Raw genomic sequence first — 13,657 nt, 5'->3', positions numbered from 1 at the left:
TCAGAGAAACCCTGTCTTGAAAAACCAAAAAGAAAGAAAATACAGACATCAGGCCAGGCTGAGCAAGTCATGAAGAAATAAGCAACAGTTCTCAATGGTCTCTACATCATGTCCTGACTGATGGACAGTGATGTGGAACTGCAAGCTGAAATAATCTTTTCTCTCCAGGTCATGTTGTTTTTATAACAGCAATAGAAACCCTAACTAAAACAAGTACTGTTTAATAACTAAAACAGTAGCCAGCCTACTAAATACTCCATAGCACCTTTCACCAGACATTAACAGTTAAGCCTCTCTTGTGCTCCTAGCTAACATACTCTGCTATTCAGAGGCCAACTTGTGGAGTGCTATCAGGTCCTCTCGGTTCATTCATTATAAACAGTTCCATTAAAAGCAATTCCTCTCAAAAATAAAGCTGAGCCAGGCATGCTGAACACACCTCTAATCACAGCACTGGAGAGGCAGAGGCAGGTGGGCCTCTTTGACTTCAAAGCCAGTCTGGTCTACATAAGCAGTTCCAAGACTGCCAAGATTACATGGAAGGATACTAACTCAAGGGGGAAAAAAAGGCTGGAAAGAGGGGTTTGAGCAAAGACTGGCCACAAGGATGATTCTACCCCTTTACTCTTCAAGCTTCTCAGTGGGACCCCCTACTGACCAGGAGAGAAGCTCAACTACATGACAGTTTCTAGCAACTGTTTACCATTTGAGGAATACAACAAATGATTCTATTTGAAGTTTCTAACCCTCCCTTCACCGCCCCCCCAAAAAAACTGTACATGAGTTTACAAACATATTAACATATAAATAATGAGAAAGGTCCTAGGGAGCCTCCCCGTTGTCTCTGCTGGGGGTGAACACTGGAGGGGCACTGTCCCCACAGGCTTCATGTTGCTGTGAGGTCTTATGGCAGCTGCTCTGGATCCATTGCTGGCTTCTTTGGCACCTCCAGGTTCAACTGCCAGTCTGTCTCTCACTGTGCTCATGATGAGCTGGAAACCTTGAACCTGCAGCAGTAGCCACTCTTCAGCCCGTCATCGCTCTGGCTCAAGCTCATGCTGGAAGGGGCGCTTCCTCTCCCGACAGTGCTTCTTGTGGGCAGGCCAGTCCTTCTGCTGGCACTGAGAGCCACAGTATCGAGCCACTTGGCAACGCCCACAGATGTTGAACTCCCGAAGCTGAAAAACAAAACACCGTGGCTTCAATATCACACTAACAAAATGTATGGAAACTATCTCAGCATCTCGAAAAACACAGTAAAACCCTATGTGGGAATGAGTATGTTCCACATGCAAGGACCTGAACTCCAGTCCCAGCACCTGTTTCCCCCCCACCAAAAAAGCCAGGCATGGTAATCCCAGAACTAGGATGTCTGGTGCAGGATTGTGGTGATATCTGAACCAGTTTGATCTATAACTATCTACATTTATATAGTGAATTCCAGGCCAGTATGGTTTATAAATGGGGGGGTGGTGGTGCAACGACGACACACAGGAAGGTGGAAGTCTGGGACTATACAGGAACATCAGCTGAAGACCCTATGCCCTGTCTGAGCAAAAACAGCAGCAAAGGAAGAGTCACTCTAGTAGAAACCCAGTTCTACCCAGGTGTCTACAGAGAAAAGCTGCCACATTACTACAGCTGGGCAGATATAGCATACCATACCTGTTTCTCAATCACCGTACAAGGAGGGTAATGACACTCATAGTAGGTACAGGAATTCTCTTCCTCTTCCACCACATCTCCATTGGCATTATAGTACCGGGTCACATTCAGGACAGGGAACTGTTCTTCTATAGGGTCCGTGGGAAGCTGCTGGATAGCAAGCCAATATAAGCTTTGCTCCCTGAAAGAAAGCAAAAGCCTCAGTGAACTCTGACCAGACCAGATCAGTATAAAGAAGGGAAGATACCACTCCAAGTAGGCTCTGCCCAGTTCTGGCAATTTGAGTTTGGCCTGCCCATCACTACCACATGGATTTATCACTCCACATTAAAAACTTTATTTTTATTTTTTTTTAAGGTTTTTTTTTTCTTTTTCTTTTGAGACAAGGTTTCTCTTCTGGCTGTCCTGGAGCTTACTTTGTATATCAGACTGGCCTCAGAGACCCACCTGCCCCTGCCTCCTTAAAGGTATATACTACTACCACCCAGCCACATTAAACTTTTAATCCTAGCCAGGTGTCGTGGCAGTCAGAGCAACACAGTGAAGACAAAATACCAATAAATAAATAAATAGATTGATTCTGCCCCCTCCTTTTAATCCTGTCTCAGTAACACACAAGCCTAGAAGCCTAGTCTTATCACTCTTCCCAATGCTAGGGCCCATAGGCACAAAGCAGCATGGAGTTTGACAAGTTTGGCTACTTGGTGCTGTCAGAAAGACCTTCCCTATAACCTACCTAGGAAACACCAACTACTGTAAGCCTACTACTTCTCCTTTGAGGTTATAACTATCCCACCTTTCTGAAAATTCCCTCTGAACAAGTGAGCCAGAACTGATTGAATATTACAACAGGAACTGTAATCTCAGAAACTCTGCTGCATGTGGTGATCTAAAGGAGAAATGCCCCCTTAGATTCAGGTATTTGAACATGGCCCCCAGATGGTAGCACCGTTTGGAAAAGTTTAGGAGGTACAGATTTGGAAGTACGTCACTAGAGGCAGGTTAAGAGTTTAAAGCCTTGGACTACTTACACTCTGTGCTCTATGCTTCATTTTTCTGTGGGTGAGGAAGTAAGCTATCAGCTTTCTGCTATGACTGTCATGCTTGTTTAATGCTTCCTGGTCATAACATACTCTTATCCATCTGGAAATATATTCCAAATAAACTCTTTCTTCCTTAAGTTGCTTTTAGTCATGGTATCTTATCACAATCACAGAAAAATTGGTGCCAGAGTAGGATATTGCTGTGACAGACTTGATCAGGTTGTTTTGGGGAGGATTGCAGAGGTATTTGGAACAAATGGGATTGAAAAGCCAGAGTATTCTAAACTTACTGGGCTGTTCTGTGGAAGCTTCTTAATAAGTGTTGAAAGAAATGCAGTGGTGAAAACCTAGCTTGGGAGATGTTCGAGTGATTGGTCTATCTGAATTAAGGATCTAGCTGGGGCTGAAGAACAAACCGTGATTAACGAGCATCACTGAAATGAAATCCTGCAGCAAGTACTTTCTGTCAGCTAGCGGAGTTGTAGCCCAGAAGGAGCAAGGCTGCACATCAAGCTGGCAGGAAAACTTGGTAGTAAGAGTCTCTCACACAGTGATGGTTTTGGCAACAAGAAGTCTCAGGACTGAAGAGAGCAGCTGAGACCCAGGAGAGGCCACTGGCTAAACAAGGCACAGCCTCCCAGTTGGAAATCCCAGCAAACCGGAAATGCCAGGACTGTGGGATAAGCACAGAGGACAAACGCATATGTGGAGCAGACCTAGTATGGAACTACAAAATAAGCTGTGACATGATGTGGAAGGCAGAGCGAGAAGCGGTACAGAGCTGCCCAAATCCTGTGGATGTTTGATACTATATATTTATATTGTTGGCTTTTGGTTTTATATTGGGTTATCAACATTAGATTCTGGAGACAAAAAAAAAAAAAAGGGAGTTTCACTTAAAGTAGTACACATGTGTTAAGTTGGCAAAGGATCAATTATACTGATTAGTTTCTGCCAATCTGATACAAATTAGTCATTTGGAAGACAGCTTCAATAAAAAATTACCTCTATCAGACTGGCCTGTAGGCATGTCTGTGTGGGCATTTTGAGACATAGAAGGGCCCAAACCACTGTGGGCAGTATCACTCTTGGGCAAGTTGGCCTAGGCCATGTAAGAAAACAAGGTAAGCAAGCTATGGAAAGCCAATAAATAATATACTCTCAAGTAGTCTCCGCTTTAGTTCTGCTTCCAGGTTCCTGCTTGAATTTCTGTCCTTCATTACCTCAATGATGGATTGTGACATGAAGGGTAAACCAAATAGACCATTTCTTCCAAGTTGCTTTTGGTCATAGTATTTTATCATATTAACAGAAATCTAACAGGAATAGCCCTAATATGACTGCTGACCGACCATAGGTGAGTAAAGCAGACTTTGTGTGGGGCTTTGGAGAGGCATGGCTGACTTCTACACAGACACCATTTAACTGAACCTTACAAGCAATCTGCTCTCACTCAAACAAAACAGGACACTGGATATCCTCCTCTGACTACATGTGCCCACAGGCTCAAGCACTTTCCTCCCAGAAACACATGTATCCATTCTTTCTCTCTACACCCACTTACACACATACCAGATATGCTTCACAGGTCCTGGTCAAATCTGAGCCTGATTCTGCCAGCAAGAGGTACTACCTATCTGAAGGGCACAGCTTCAACCAAACATAGTCCAAAACTGGCTGAGCAAAGGGACAATAGGCCATCTGACCACAAACCTCAGCCCTCTACCCTCAGGACTGTAACTGTCTTTTTCCAAATAGAGGTTTTAACTGTAGTTGTTACATCTCATGATTATAAAGTATATTCAAAAGATTAAAGGTGGCACTCAACCACAGGATAGTTAGACTGTCCTATAGGGACCCTACTGAATATAGAAGTCTACCTCTCAGGAGAATGGTGGCCAGTCTTAGCTTCTCAGCTACATAGTAAGTTGAAGCCAGCCTAAGCTACATGAACCAATAAATAAATAAATAAATAAATAAATAAATAAATAAATAAATGGTGGTGCAGAACTGAAGACTCAAACCTCTGGTATCAAGAGTAGGAAACAAACCAAGCAGATTCGAAATTTTGAGACCTTCACAGGGCTGTATTCATACTCTGCAAAACAGCAGTTTGGCAACTATCTTCTAAGAACCTGGAGACCAACACTAAACATCAAGTGTAGAAGGCTGGGTCCTGTCACAGTTTCTATCAACAGTACGTGGAGCTCCAGCATCACCTGAAAACAATTGCTACAAAGATGTGCCTACTATCTGTAACAGCAACCTCACCAATGCTACTAGCGTCTGTTGGGGTGGTCAGTGCCAAGGAAGGTTGCTGAGACTTAAGGACATGTATAGAAACTCCTAGAAGCCCTCAGGGGAGGCCTATGAACAGGTCAATGATACCTTGGGACTATAGACTCAAATTCCCCCCAACCATTTCCTACTAGTTCCTCAGCTCTTCAAAGTTTCATGATCACTGTGGTTGAGTCTCAGGGCCAGCAAGAACACGATCTCCAGAATAGAAAGCTTGTTTTCAGGACCACAGAGAACTGGGAAACCAAGAGGCCCAGGCCCTAAGCCACTCTGTCCTACTAGTTCCTTTAAACCACTGCTCAGGGAAAGCTATCCAGTAAAGGAACATGAAAGAGACTCCTCTGTGTGGCTTTAGGGTATGGTCTCATTCCATCACATCACCTTAAATGTTCTTAGAGCCAATTACCACAAAAATCAGCATCCCCCTCCAAAAAAAAACCCCAAAAAATTAATCATAAAAATTCTAGAATCGGGCAGTGGTGGTGCATGCCTTTAGTGTCAGCACTTGGGATCCAGAGGTAGATGGACCTCTGTGAGTTAGAGACCAGCCTAGTCTACAAGAGCTAGTTCCAGGACAGCCTCCCAAAAAAAAAAACAGAGAAACCCTGTTTCCAAAAACAAAACAAAAAATTCTTCTAGCTAAGCATGAGGGTGTATACACACCTTTAAACCTAGCACAGGGGGAGGCAGAGGCAGGAAAATCTCTGTGCCTGGTCAACATACTGAGTTCCAAGGCAGCCAGGGAGACCTCCCCTGCCCCCAGAGAAAATTCTTCTCCCACGAAGAAAAGAAACCCCCCCATACATACACTGACGATAGCAGGTAAGATATCAAAGTCCCAAAATACTCACAAATAAAAGCCTAAAATAGGAACACAGAAACATGGGGTGGCCATTTAGGTGCCAGGTGTTGGCCAGGAAAGACCCACCTTTGTTTGCTGGAGGTCTCTTCAGCTTTGGGTCGCCAGCCCCATGGTACCAACTGCAGGTTGTCCAGGCGATTGTCCACAGTCACAGCATTGAGATGTACCACCTGAAACCCGGGAGCCACACCTCCCCTGTGTCGTTCCCTAGAGAAAAACAATTTTTTTCTTGAGGCAAAGACCCTCAAGCACTTCTACTTGCACATGAAAAGTCCAACTACACAGAAATGTCAGTCATGTGATCTGAACTGGACCCTTACCCTGCCAAAGGGGTATAACAAGAAGACGCTAAACATATCAGTCTGGCCCACACAAACAGGGGATCAGGCTGATGATTCTGCCCCTAGATTTAAGGCTTTTGCTCAGAGGGTAATGGACAGACCCCCTAAACCACCATAATAATCTAGAGACAAGTTCCCCATCAGGAAGGTCTCAACATTTCAAACCCCATCTTACACACCCAGGATCAACAGTCCATTTTCTAAGGATGAAACCTGACTTATCAGAAGAATCAAGTAGAACTCCTTCCTCCACAAGGCCTTGTCTCCTCAGAATCCTACCAGTTTAAATTGATATGTACATTAGCCATTACTTTGGGTTAGTGGTATAGGCCACAAAATAAACACCCAGACTTAGGGAAGATAAGGTTGAGTCTGACTCCTCTGGGTAGAATGCTCTCTAGCATTTAGGCTTACTGTGCATATCACAGCTCACATGGAGATCAGGTAGGGAGACTTATCAGCTGAAAAATACCCACCATAGCAGCTCATGCAGAAGCCTGCCCGAGCCCCTTCCTCGGTTTTTGTCAAAGGCATATGCAAATATCTTAGCACCATTTCCATCAGCATCTACTTCCATTCGAGCCTGAGAAGCACAGAGCAGAGTAGGTATGTTAGAAAGCCTCCAACTCACAGCAACATTTCAAATACAGATGATATCCCGCTTCAAGGACCCAAAAAGTACAGGGGCTTTCTGTTCCACTCAAGTAAGAAACTCTCATCAACAACTTGGGAAATATTATAGACACCAAGAAATAAATTTTTCCCACACTCAAAAAAAAAAAAAAAAAGTTCAGAAAAGGGGTGGAGGTGATACTAGAGATGTCTCAGCAGTTAGAGCACTGGTTACTCTTTCAGAGGATCTGGGCTTGACTGCCCAGCACCCACATGGTGGCTCACAACTAGCTCTGACTAGTGCACAGACATTCAGGTAACCATTAATACACTTAAGTAAAACCCAAGGAAAAAATATTTGAGAGGGGGTAAAAAGGTCACAAAGTTGGCTGTGATGGTCCACATCTGTAATCTCAGCACTCAGGAAGTTAAGACAGGGAGATTGAGTGTTCACAGCTGGCTTGAGGCAGAGCAAGACCCTGTCCAAAAAAAGAAAGAAAAAACAAAAACAAAAAGCCAAACCTACACACAATCCAAATAATTCCTGGACATGAAGCAGCTTTGAAAGTGTGAGGTGTCGGCCTCGGCAGTGGTAGCACATGCCTTTAATCCCAGAACTTGGGAGGCAGGGAATCTCTGAGTTTGAGGCCAACTAGGTCCACAGAGTGAGTTCCAGGACAGCCAGGGTTGTTACACAGCAGAACCCTGTCTTGGGGGGAAAGGGTATGAGGTGAGGTGCTAAGAGAGAAGTATGGAACTGAAATGACAGATGAGAAAGTTGCTGATGGGAGAAGGTGGTAGAAGTGCACCAGAGCCTGTAATTCTTTACCAAGAATACACTGAGGGCAGGATGGCTTCCCTGATCAGGGTGCAGTGGCTAGAGGACAGCTACCCAAAAAGGTCTTCGAACTTGGTTTAAGACATCTAATTACTTAATCTCAGCACTCAGTCTCAGGGCCCATAAAAATGGTTTCCTACCACACTCCCTCTCTCAGGTATTGACCAGAACAACAAGTAGGCAGGACTCCACAACTTGGGAGGCAGAGGCAGGCAGATCTCTGTGAGTTTGAGGATAGCCTGATCTACAGAGCTCCACATAAACTGTCTAGAAAAACAAAAACAAAATAGAGATCTAATCATAAATGCAACAAAGTAGAATGTTTTCAAAAAGATTAGTAATCAGGGTGAAAAAGGTTACAATGGGCTCTACCAAGCAGCAGAGTTCACGTAGGCTGTCACAACTGCTTTGTAGCTGAGGGCTCCTATGTGTCACTGGCAGTCCTCTTATTCTCCCAAAACTAGGAAGGAAACTAATTAATCATGTTTTCTGGGCATCAAATAAAAGCAATCCTTACCTCAAAGGAGTAGCTCTCCACCAGTGGTATGTCTTGCTCATCTATCAGTGTGTATTTGGTCTGAAAATAAACCATGTTTCAAAGGTTACATCTGAGACTGGAGAAACAGTAACACAACTAGCAGCAGCAGCTCTTTTCCAATTAGACAGAAAGTAACCACATCTTGGGGAGAGGGGGAGTTTGACACAGCCTACATTAAAGTCTAAGCTGGGCATGGTGGTACACACCTTTAATCCCAACACTCCAAGGTAGTGGCAGACCAAACTCTGTGAGTTCCAGGACAGTCAAGACCACATAGTGAGACCCCATATCAAAAAGGGAAAGAAAATCAAGGAGGTAAAAAGTACAATCCAGTATGTTAAAAGTAAAGCCGTTTGGGGGGGACGGGACCTAAATACAAACAAACAAAACCAAAAACTAAAAAAACCACCACCAACAAAACAAGCAAATCGCAATCACATGTACCAGAGCGGGTAATTAGGTTTCAGGGCCCATCCACACAGGATAGACCCTGACAAGTGGCAATGAGCTTTTAATGCACCCAAAAACTCAATCACAAGTTTCCTGAAGTAGAGGAAGGCAATGGGACTGAGAAGATTTCGGGTCTAAGTAATATTTATTCAGTAGGCTGGGTAGTTACTGCACATGCTCAATGGATAGTGCTTCTTCCTCTGGCCTCAAATATTCCTAATAAAAGCTTTAATGGCTCAGGTTGCAGCAATTAATTACTGAGTCGCAAGGCATCTAGGCTCTCACCCCTCCCTAGTCAGAAAGTTCTAGCAGTCCCTTTCCTGAGCTCTTGCAGAAATGCAAAGGAAATAGTTCTTAAGACGGGTTGGTCTTATTTTCCTGAAAAATCTTTCCAGAATCTCAGTTACCTGCCTCTACTTGGTCTGTTCCTCTTCCCACCACCAGCTGCAGCTAGTGATGGAAGGAACAGAGTTAGGCTCCATAGTTCCTGACTAACACTAAGCCTCGGAGCCCAGCCTCAACATGTGGTGGGTGGTGGCCCAGGCGAGGAGCACCTGGGAGCCTTTGAGCCTACCAAGATCTGGGCCCTGGCTCCTCGTCTGTGCTCTAAGGAAGCCTGCGACACGAGTGGCCGAACGTGTCCAGCCCTTGGGCAACGTTAATACACGCCGCCGCCGAGGTCTACTGCGGACCGGCTATTCCGCTCGCCTCAGAGCTTCGGGCCGAGGGCGTTACGGCGGGAGGCCGCCGCGTTTAAACCGTGCGGCCGCAGGTGCAGCCTGGCCGCCAGAGCCGCCGCAGGTGCTCGGGCCGGCACAGGCTGAACGCCGGGAACTGTTCCGCGCAAGCCAGTCCCACTCGAGTCCTGAGGCCGAGGGGCGCGCCCCCGGCCGCGGGGAAGGTTCCCGCGAGGAAGGCGGCGCCCGAACTGAGCAGGCCCGCGCAGCTACTCGCCCAGGTGCCCCAGCCCGCGCAGGCCTCGCCGCCGCTCCACACCGCTCACCTTCCCGGCCACCCGGCCGAGCCGCACGATGCCCAATTTAAAGTCGGTCATGGCCGGGCCTGCGCTCTCGGCAGGCGGAGCCGCTCCCTCGGGAGGCTCCCGACCGGGCCGGGCCGGAGCGAGGCCACGGCACTCTGGGTCAGGCCTGGGCCGGGGTCAGGCCGGGCGGGCCGCGGGCGGACGAGGCTGGGCCGGGCTCGGGCCACCGCCGCCGCCTCGCGCCCGCCGGACCTGCCACGCGCCGCCGCCACAGCCGCGCGCACCCCAGCGAGCGGAGCAGAGGGCGGGGCGCGACAGGGACACACCCCCCACCGGCGGCGACCGACCAATTGCAGGGCGCGCCCTCCGCCGGTCGTGGCGCGCCGCGGCCAAGTGACCAATAGGTATAACGAAGGAACGCAGGCGCAATGAGAAAGAACCGAGTGCGGGGGAGGGGCGAGCCGGGGGCGGCGCCTGCGCGGCGGCCGGCGCAACGTCAATTTCGCGGGAAGCTTTGTGCGCGCCGCGGCGGCTGCTGAGGCGGCAGGAGCGGGTGCATGTTGTTGCTGCTTCTTCGTGACACTATCCGCTTGCGTTCGCGTCTCTGAGTCGTGTACGGCGGGGCGACGTGGAACGTCTGTCCTTACCGGGTGTTTACGGTCTGGCAGCATGCCGTGTAAGTCCAGGTCTCCCGAGCCAACCTGCGAGGCAGCGGCGGGTTCACCTACGCTGTGCTTCCCGGGTCCGATGTGTCTTAGGTCTCCAAAGAAAGATAGACCTTCGGTGAGGAGCCGAAGGCTGGGTGTGCATCTGTTTCCCGGACTCAAAAGTCTCGAATCCTGACATAGCCGGTAAGGCCTAGAGTTCAAGCCCAGGGCGTGTCCACCTGCTTCATGGTCTCTCACTGTTACCAAGAGTCATGAGTGAAGGTAGAACTTCTCAGCCCTTGGAACTTCACAGTACTGCCAGAAGCTTTGGTCAAAACGCATCTGTCCCAGCAACCTCTTCAGACTTGGGATGGTGTCCCGAGGTTAAGAGAGCTTTTTGGGAAGGGGCCGGATGCTTAAGATGGGGCAGTGTGTGTTTCCCTGCTAATAAAACTAGTAGTCTTGATGCAAGTTCCTCCAAAATAGTAATTCAACACATCTATATGACTTGAAAGGAGACCCCAGGGTACATCTGGATCAAAGAGGCTTTGTAGAGGAGATCAGCCATGCCTCATGCCCTTTTGAGTATCTTCCTTAAGCTGATAAATGAGTATGACATGGCAGCCAGCCCCAAGTAGCTACAATAAGATCAGCTGCTAAATTATGGATTTACAGCCTATTCAGTGCCTTTACTAATGTACTTAGCTCAAAAATCCCTACCCCCTGAGCTCGGGCACTTTTCTACTTTTAGGGAAGACATAATAGATGTGAATATTATAGCCGGCCAGTGGTGGCATAAGCCTTCAGTCCCAGCATTCAGGAGACAGATGGATGTCTGTGAATTCCAGGCCTGCCCGGTCTACAGAGTGAGTTCCACAGCCAGGACTCTTTCACAGAGAAACCCTGTCTCAAAAAACCAAAACCAGGCCTCGGCAGTGGTGGTGCATGCCTTTAGTCCCAGCACTCAGGAGGCAGAGGCAGGTGGATCTCTATGAGTTCGAGACCAGCCTGGTCTACAAGAGCTAATTCCAGGACAGTCTACAAAACCACAGAGAAACCCTATCTCAAAACCCAATAATAATATTTTCCTTTATTCTTTCTTTCTTTTCTTTCTTTCTTTTTTTTTCCCCCCCGAGACAGGGTTTCTCTGTAACTTTGTAGACCAGGCTGGTCTTGAACTCAGAGATCTGCCTGCCTCCCAAGTCTGGGACTAAGGGTGTGTACCACCACCAGCCCTTTCCTTTATTCCAAAATTCCTACTGGATCTCCACCATATTCTAGTTTGCCTCAAAACAAGTGGTTTTCATTATTATTTTTTTTTAGATTATCTGTGTATGAGTTTTGCCGCATTTATGTATGTGTACCATGTGTGTGCAGTGCAGAAGGTGTTTTATCCCATGGAATTAGAGTTAATGGTTGTGAGCTTCCATGTGGGTGCTGGGAACTAATTTCAGGTCCCCTGCAAATGCTCTTAACCAATAATCTTCATTATTGAAAGCACCAGATGGAAGCTGGGCATGGTGATGCACACCCTTAATCCCAGCTCTGAAGAGGCAGTCTGGTGATGGATCTCTATGAGTTTGAAGCCAGCCTGGTCAACATAGAGAACTCATGTCTCCAAAAACAGAACAGTAACAATTTAAAAAAAAGTTCTAATCCCATCCATGAGGGAAGAACTCTGATGACCATATCATCTTTGGGTACTGTTGCATTGGGGATTAAATTTGAACATGATTTTTTTTAAATTTATTTATTTTGTGAGTGCATATTTCAAAAGACAACTTTTGGCATTGGTTCTTTTATGTGAGTTCAGGGTTCTTAGATTATCAGGTTTGGCAGCAAGCATTTTTAACACTGAGCCATGTCATTAGTCTCAATTTTTTTTTTTTTTTTTCCTTTTTGAGGCACAGTCATCAGGCTGATGTCAAAATAACTCCCCTGCCTTAAACCTATTAAGAGGCTTGAGGTGTGTACTAACACACTCAATCTTTTTTTTTTTTTTTTGACAGGGTTTCTCTGTAGCTTTTTGGAGCCTGTCCTGGAAATCACTCTATAGATCAGGTTGGCCTCGAACTCAGAGATCCAACTACATCTGCCTCCCAGGTGTTGGATTTAAAGACATTCACCACCACTGCCTGGCCACACTCAACTTCTTTAGAAAAGTTTTTATATTTATTAATGGTACGACTGTTAGACGATAACTTAAGGAAGTGTGTTTTCTCTGCCATGTGGGTTCCAGGGATTGAACTCAGGTCATTAGGCTTGACAGAAGTATATTTACTTTCTGATTGTTGGCACCCAATCTCTTCTTAAAACAGAATGTTTTTCTGCATGTATTTGTATATGCTATGTGCATACATGCCTGAAGAGGCCTGAGAAGATTATTGGATCCCCTGCAAATGGAGTTGCAGATGGTTATGAGTTGACATGTGTCTGCTGGGAACTAAACCTGGATTCTCTAAAAGCAGCAAGTGCTCTTGATTCCTGAGCCACCTCTCCAGTCCCATACTCAACTTTTTAACATTAATTTTGGAGGTCAAGAAACATTCAAACCATAGTGAGGCATAAAACTGGATAAGGTCACTCTGGAAGCCAGGCAGTGTGACATACACCTTTAATTCCAGCACTCAGTAGACAGAGGGTGGCAGATCTCTGTGACTTTGAGGCCAGCGTGGTCTACAGAGCGAGTTCCAGGACAGCCAGGGCTGTTAGACAGAGAAACCTTGCCTCACAAAACAAAACAAAACAAAACAAAACGACCACTATGGAAGAAATACTGACAGAAGAGGAAAAGGCTGAGCCTTGAATATGCTTATATCAAGGGTGAAAATAACTGGAAAAAGCACAACATGGTAAGGAGAACTAAGATGTCAGCTAGGAAGGAAACCCAGAGAAGGTGGTAGCCTAGAAGCCAGGAAAGGACAGTGTGTTAGTAGCAGACACTTAACAATAGGCAGGAAAACAATGGATTTAGTGTCATGGGGTCACAAAGTACCTTGAAATGTATGGTTTTGGTTGAGGAACAAGTGTCCATGTGCTGAGAAGGAATAAAAGGCTGGGCATTGTGACATATGCCTGAATTCCAAGCATGATTGTGGCAGAAGTGGGAAAGTTTAAATCCATCCTAGACTGTGTAGTAAATTCCAGGTCAGCATGGGATCTCTAGCAAGTGCCAAGCTAATCTGAGCTATACAATGAGACCCTTTTTAAAGAAAAGATTAACAAGCCTATAATTTCAGAATTTGGAAGATGAAGGTCAGAGAATCAGGAGTTTAAGGTGATTCTTAGCTTTATAGGAAATTTAAGGCCAGCCTGCACTAAATATGACCCTGTGTCAAAAACAATGTTAAAAAAAAAAAAGGAGAATTGGGGACAATAAGA

At 46.2% G+C, this 13,657-nt stretch overlaps 1 protein-coding gene across 2 annotated transcripts; it reads right to left on the bottom strand.

Moving 5' to 3' along the window:
- Positions 1–705: 705 nt before the first annotated feature.
- Positions 706–9,928, bottom strand: Zmynd19 (zinc finger MYND-type containing 19). Of its 2 annotated transcripts, none has more exons than XM_051184770.1 (6): positions 9,651–9,928; positions 8,177–8,236; positions 6,686–6,792; positions 5,935–6,075; positions 1,666–1,846; positions 706–1,178 (listed from the first exon to the last, which is right to left on the bottom strand). In XM_051184770.1, the coding sequence occupies exons 1-6, from the start codon at positions 9,699–9,701 to the stop codon at positions 1,035–1,037; spliced, it is 684 nt and encodes a 227-aa protein (XP_051040727.1). In that variant the 5' UTR covers positions 9,702–9,928; the 3' UTR covers positions 706–1,034. The 2 variants fall into 2 exon arrangements, with proteins under 2 accessions (XP_051040727.1, XP_051040728.1); XM_051184771.1 differs by lacking the exon at positions 9,651–9,928 and adding an exon at positions 9,055–9,073.
- Between the last annotated feature and the right edge of the window lie 3,729 nt (positions 9,929–13,657).

This window comes from Phodopus roborovskii, unplaced genomic scaffold (assembly GCF_943737965.1).
Source record: "Phodopus roborovskii unplaced genomic scaffold, PHOROB, whole genome shotgun sequence".
NCBI lineage: Eukaryota > Metazoa > Chordata > Mammalia > Rodentia > Cricetidae > Phodopus > Phodopus roborovskii.
Note: the sequence above shows the minus strand (reverse complement) of the source record. Positions and strands in the feature narration are given on the sequence as shown.

Coding starts and splice junctions, on each gene's coding strand:
- Zmynd19 (XM_051184770.1), bottom strand. CDS start 9,701: ATGACCGACTTTAAATTGGGCATCGTGCGGCTCGGCCGGGTGGCCGGG. Junction 6,076..6,685: donor CTTCTGCATGAGCTGCTATG/GTGGGTATTTTT, acceptor GTTTTTCTCTAG/GGAACGACACAGGGGAGGTG. Junction 1,847..5,934: donor GAGACCTCCAGCAAACAAAG/GTGGGTCTTTCC, acceptor GCTTTCTTTCAG/GGAGCAAAGCTTATATTGGC.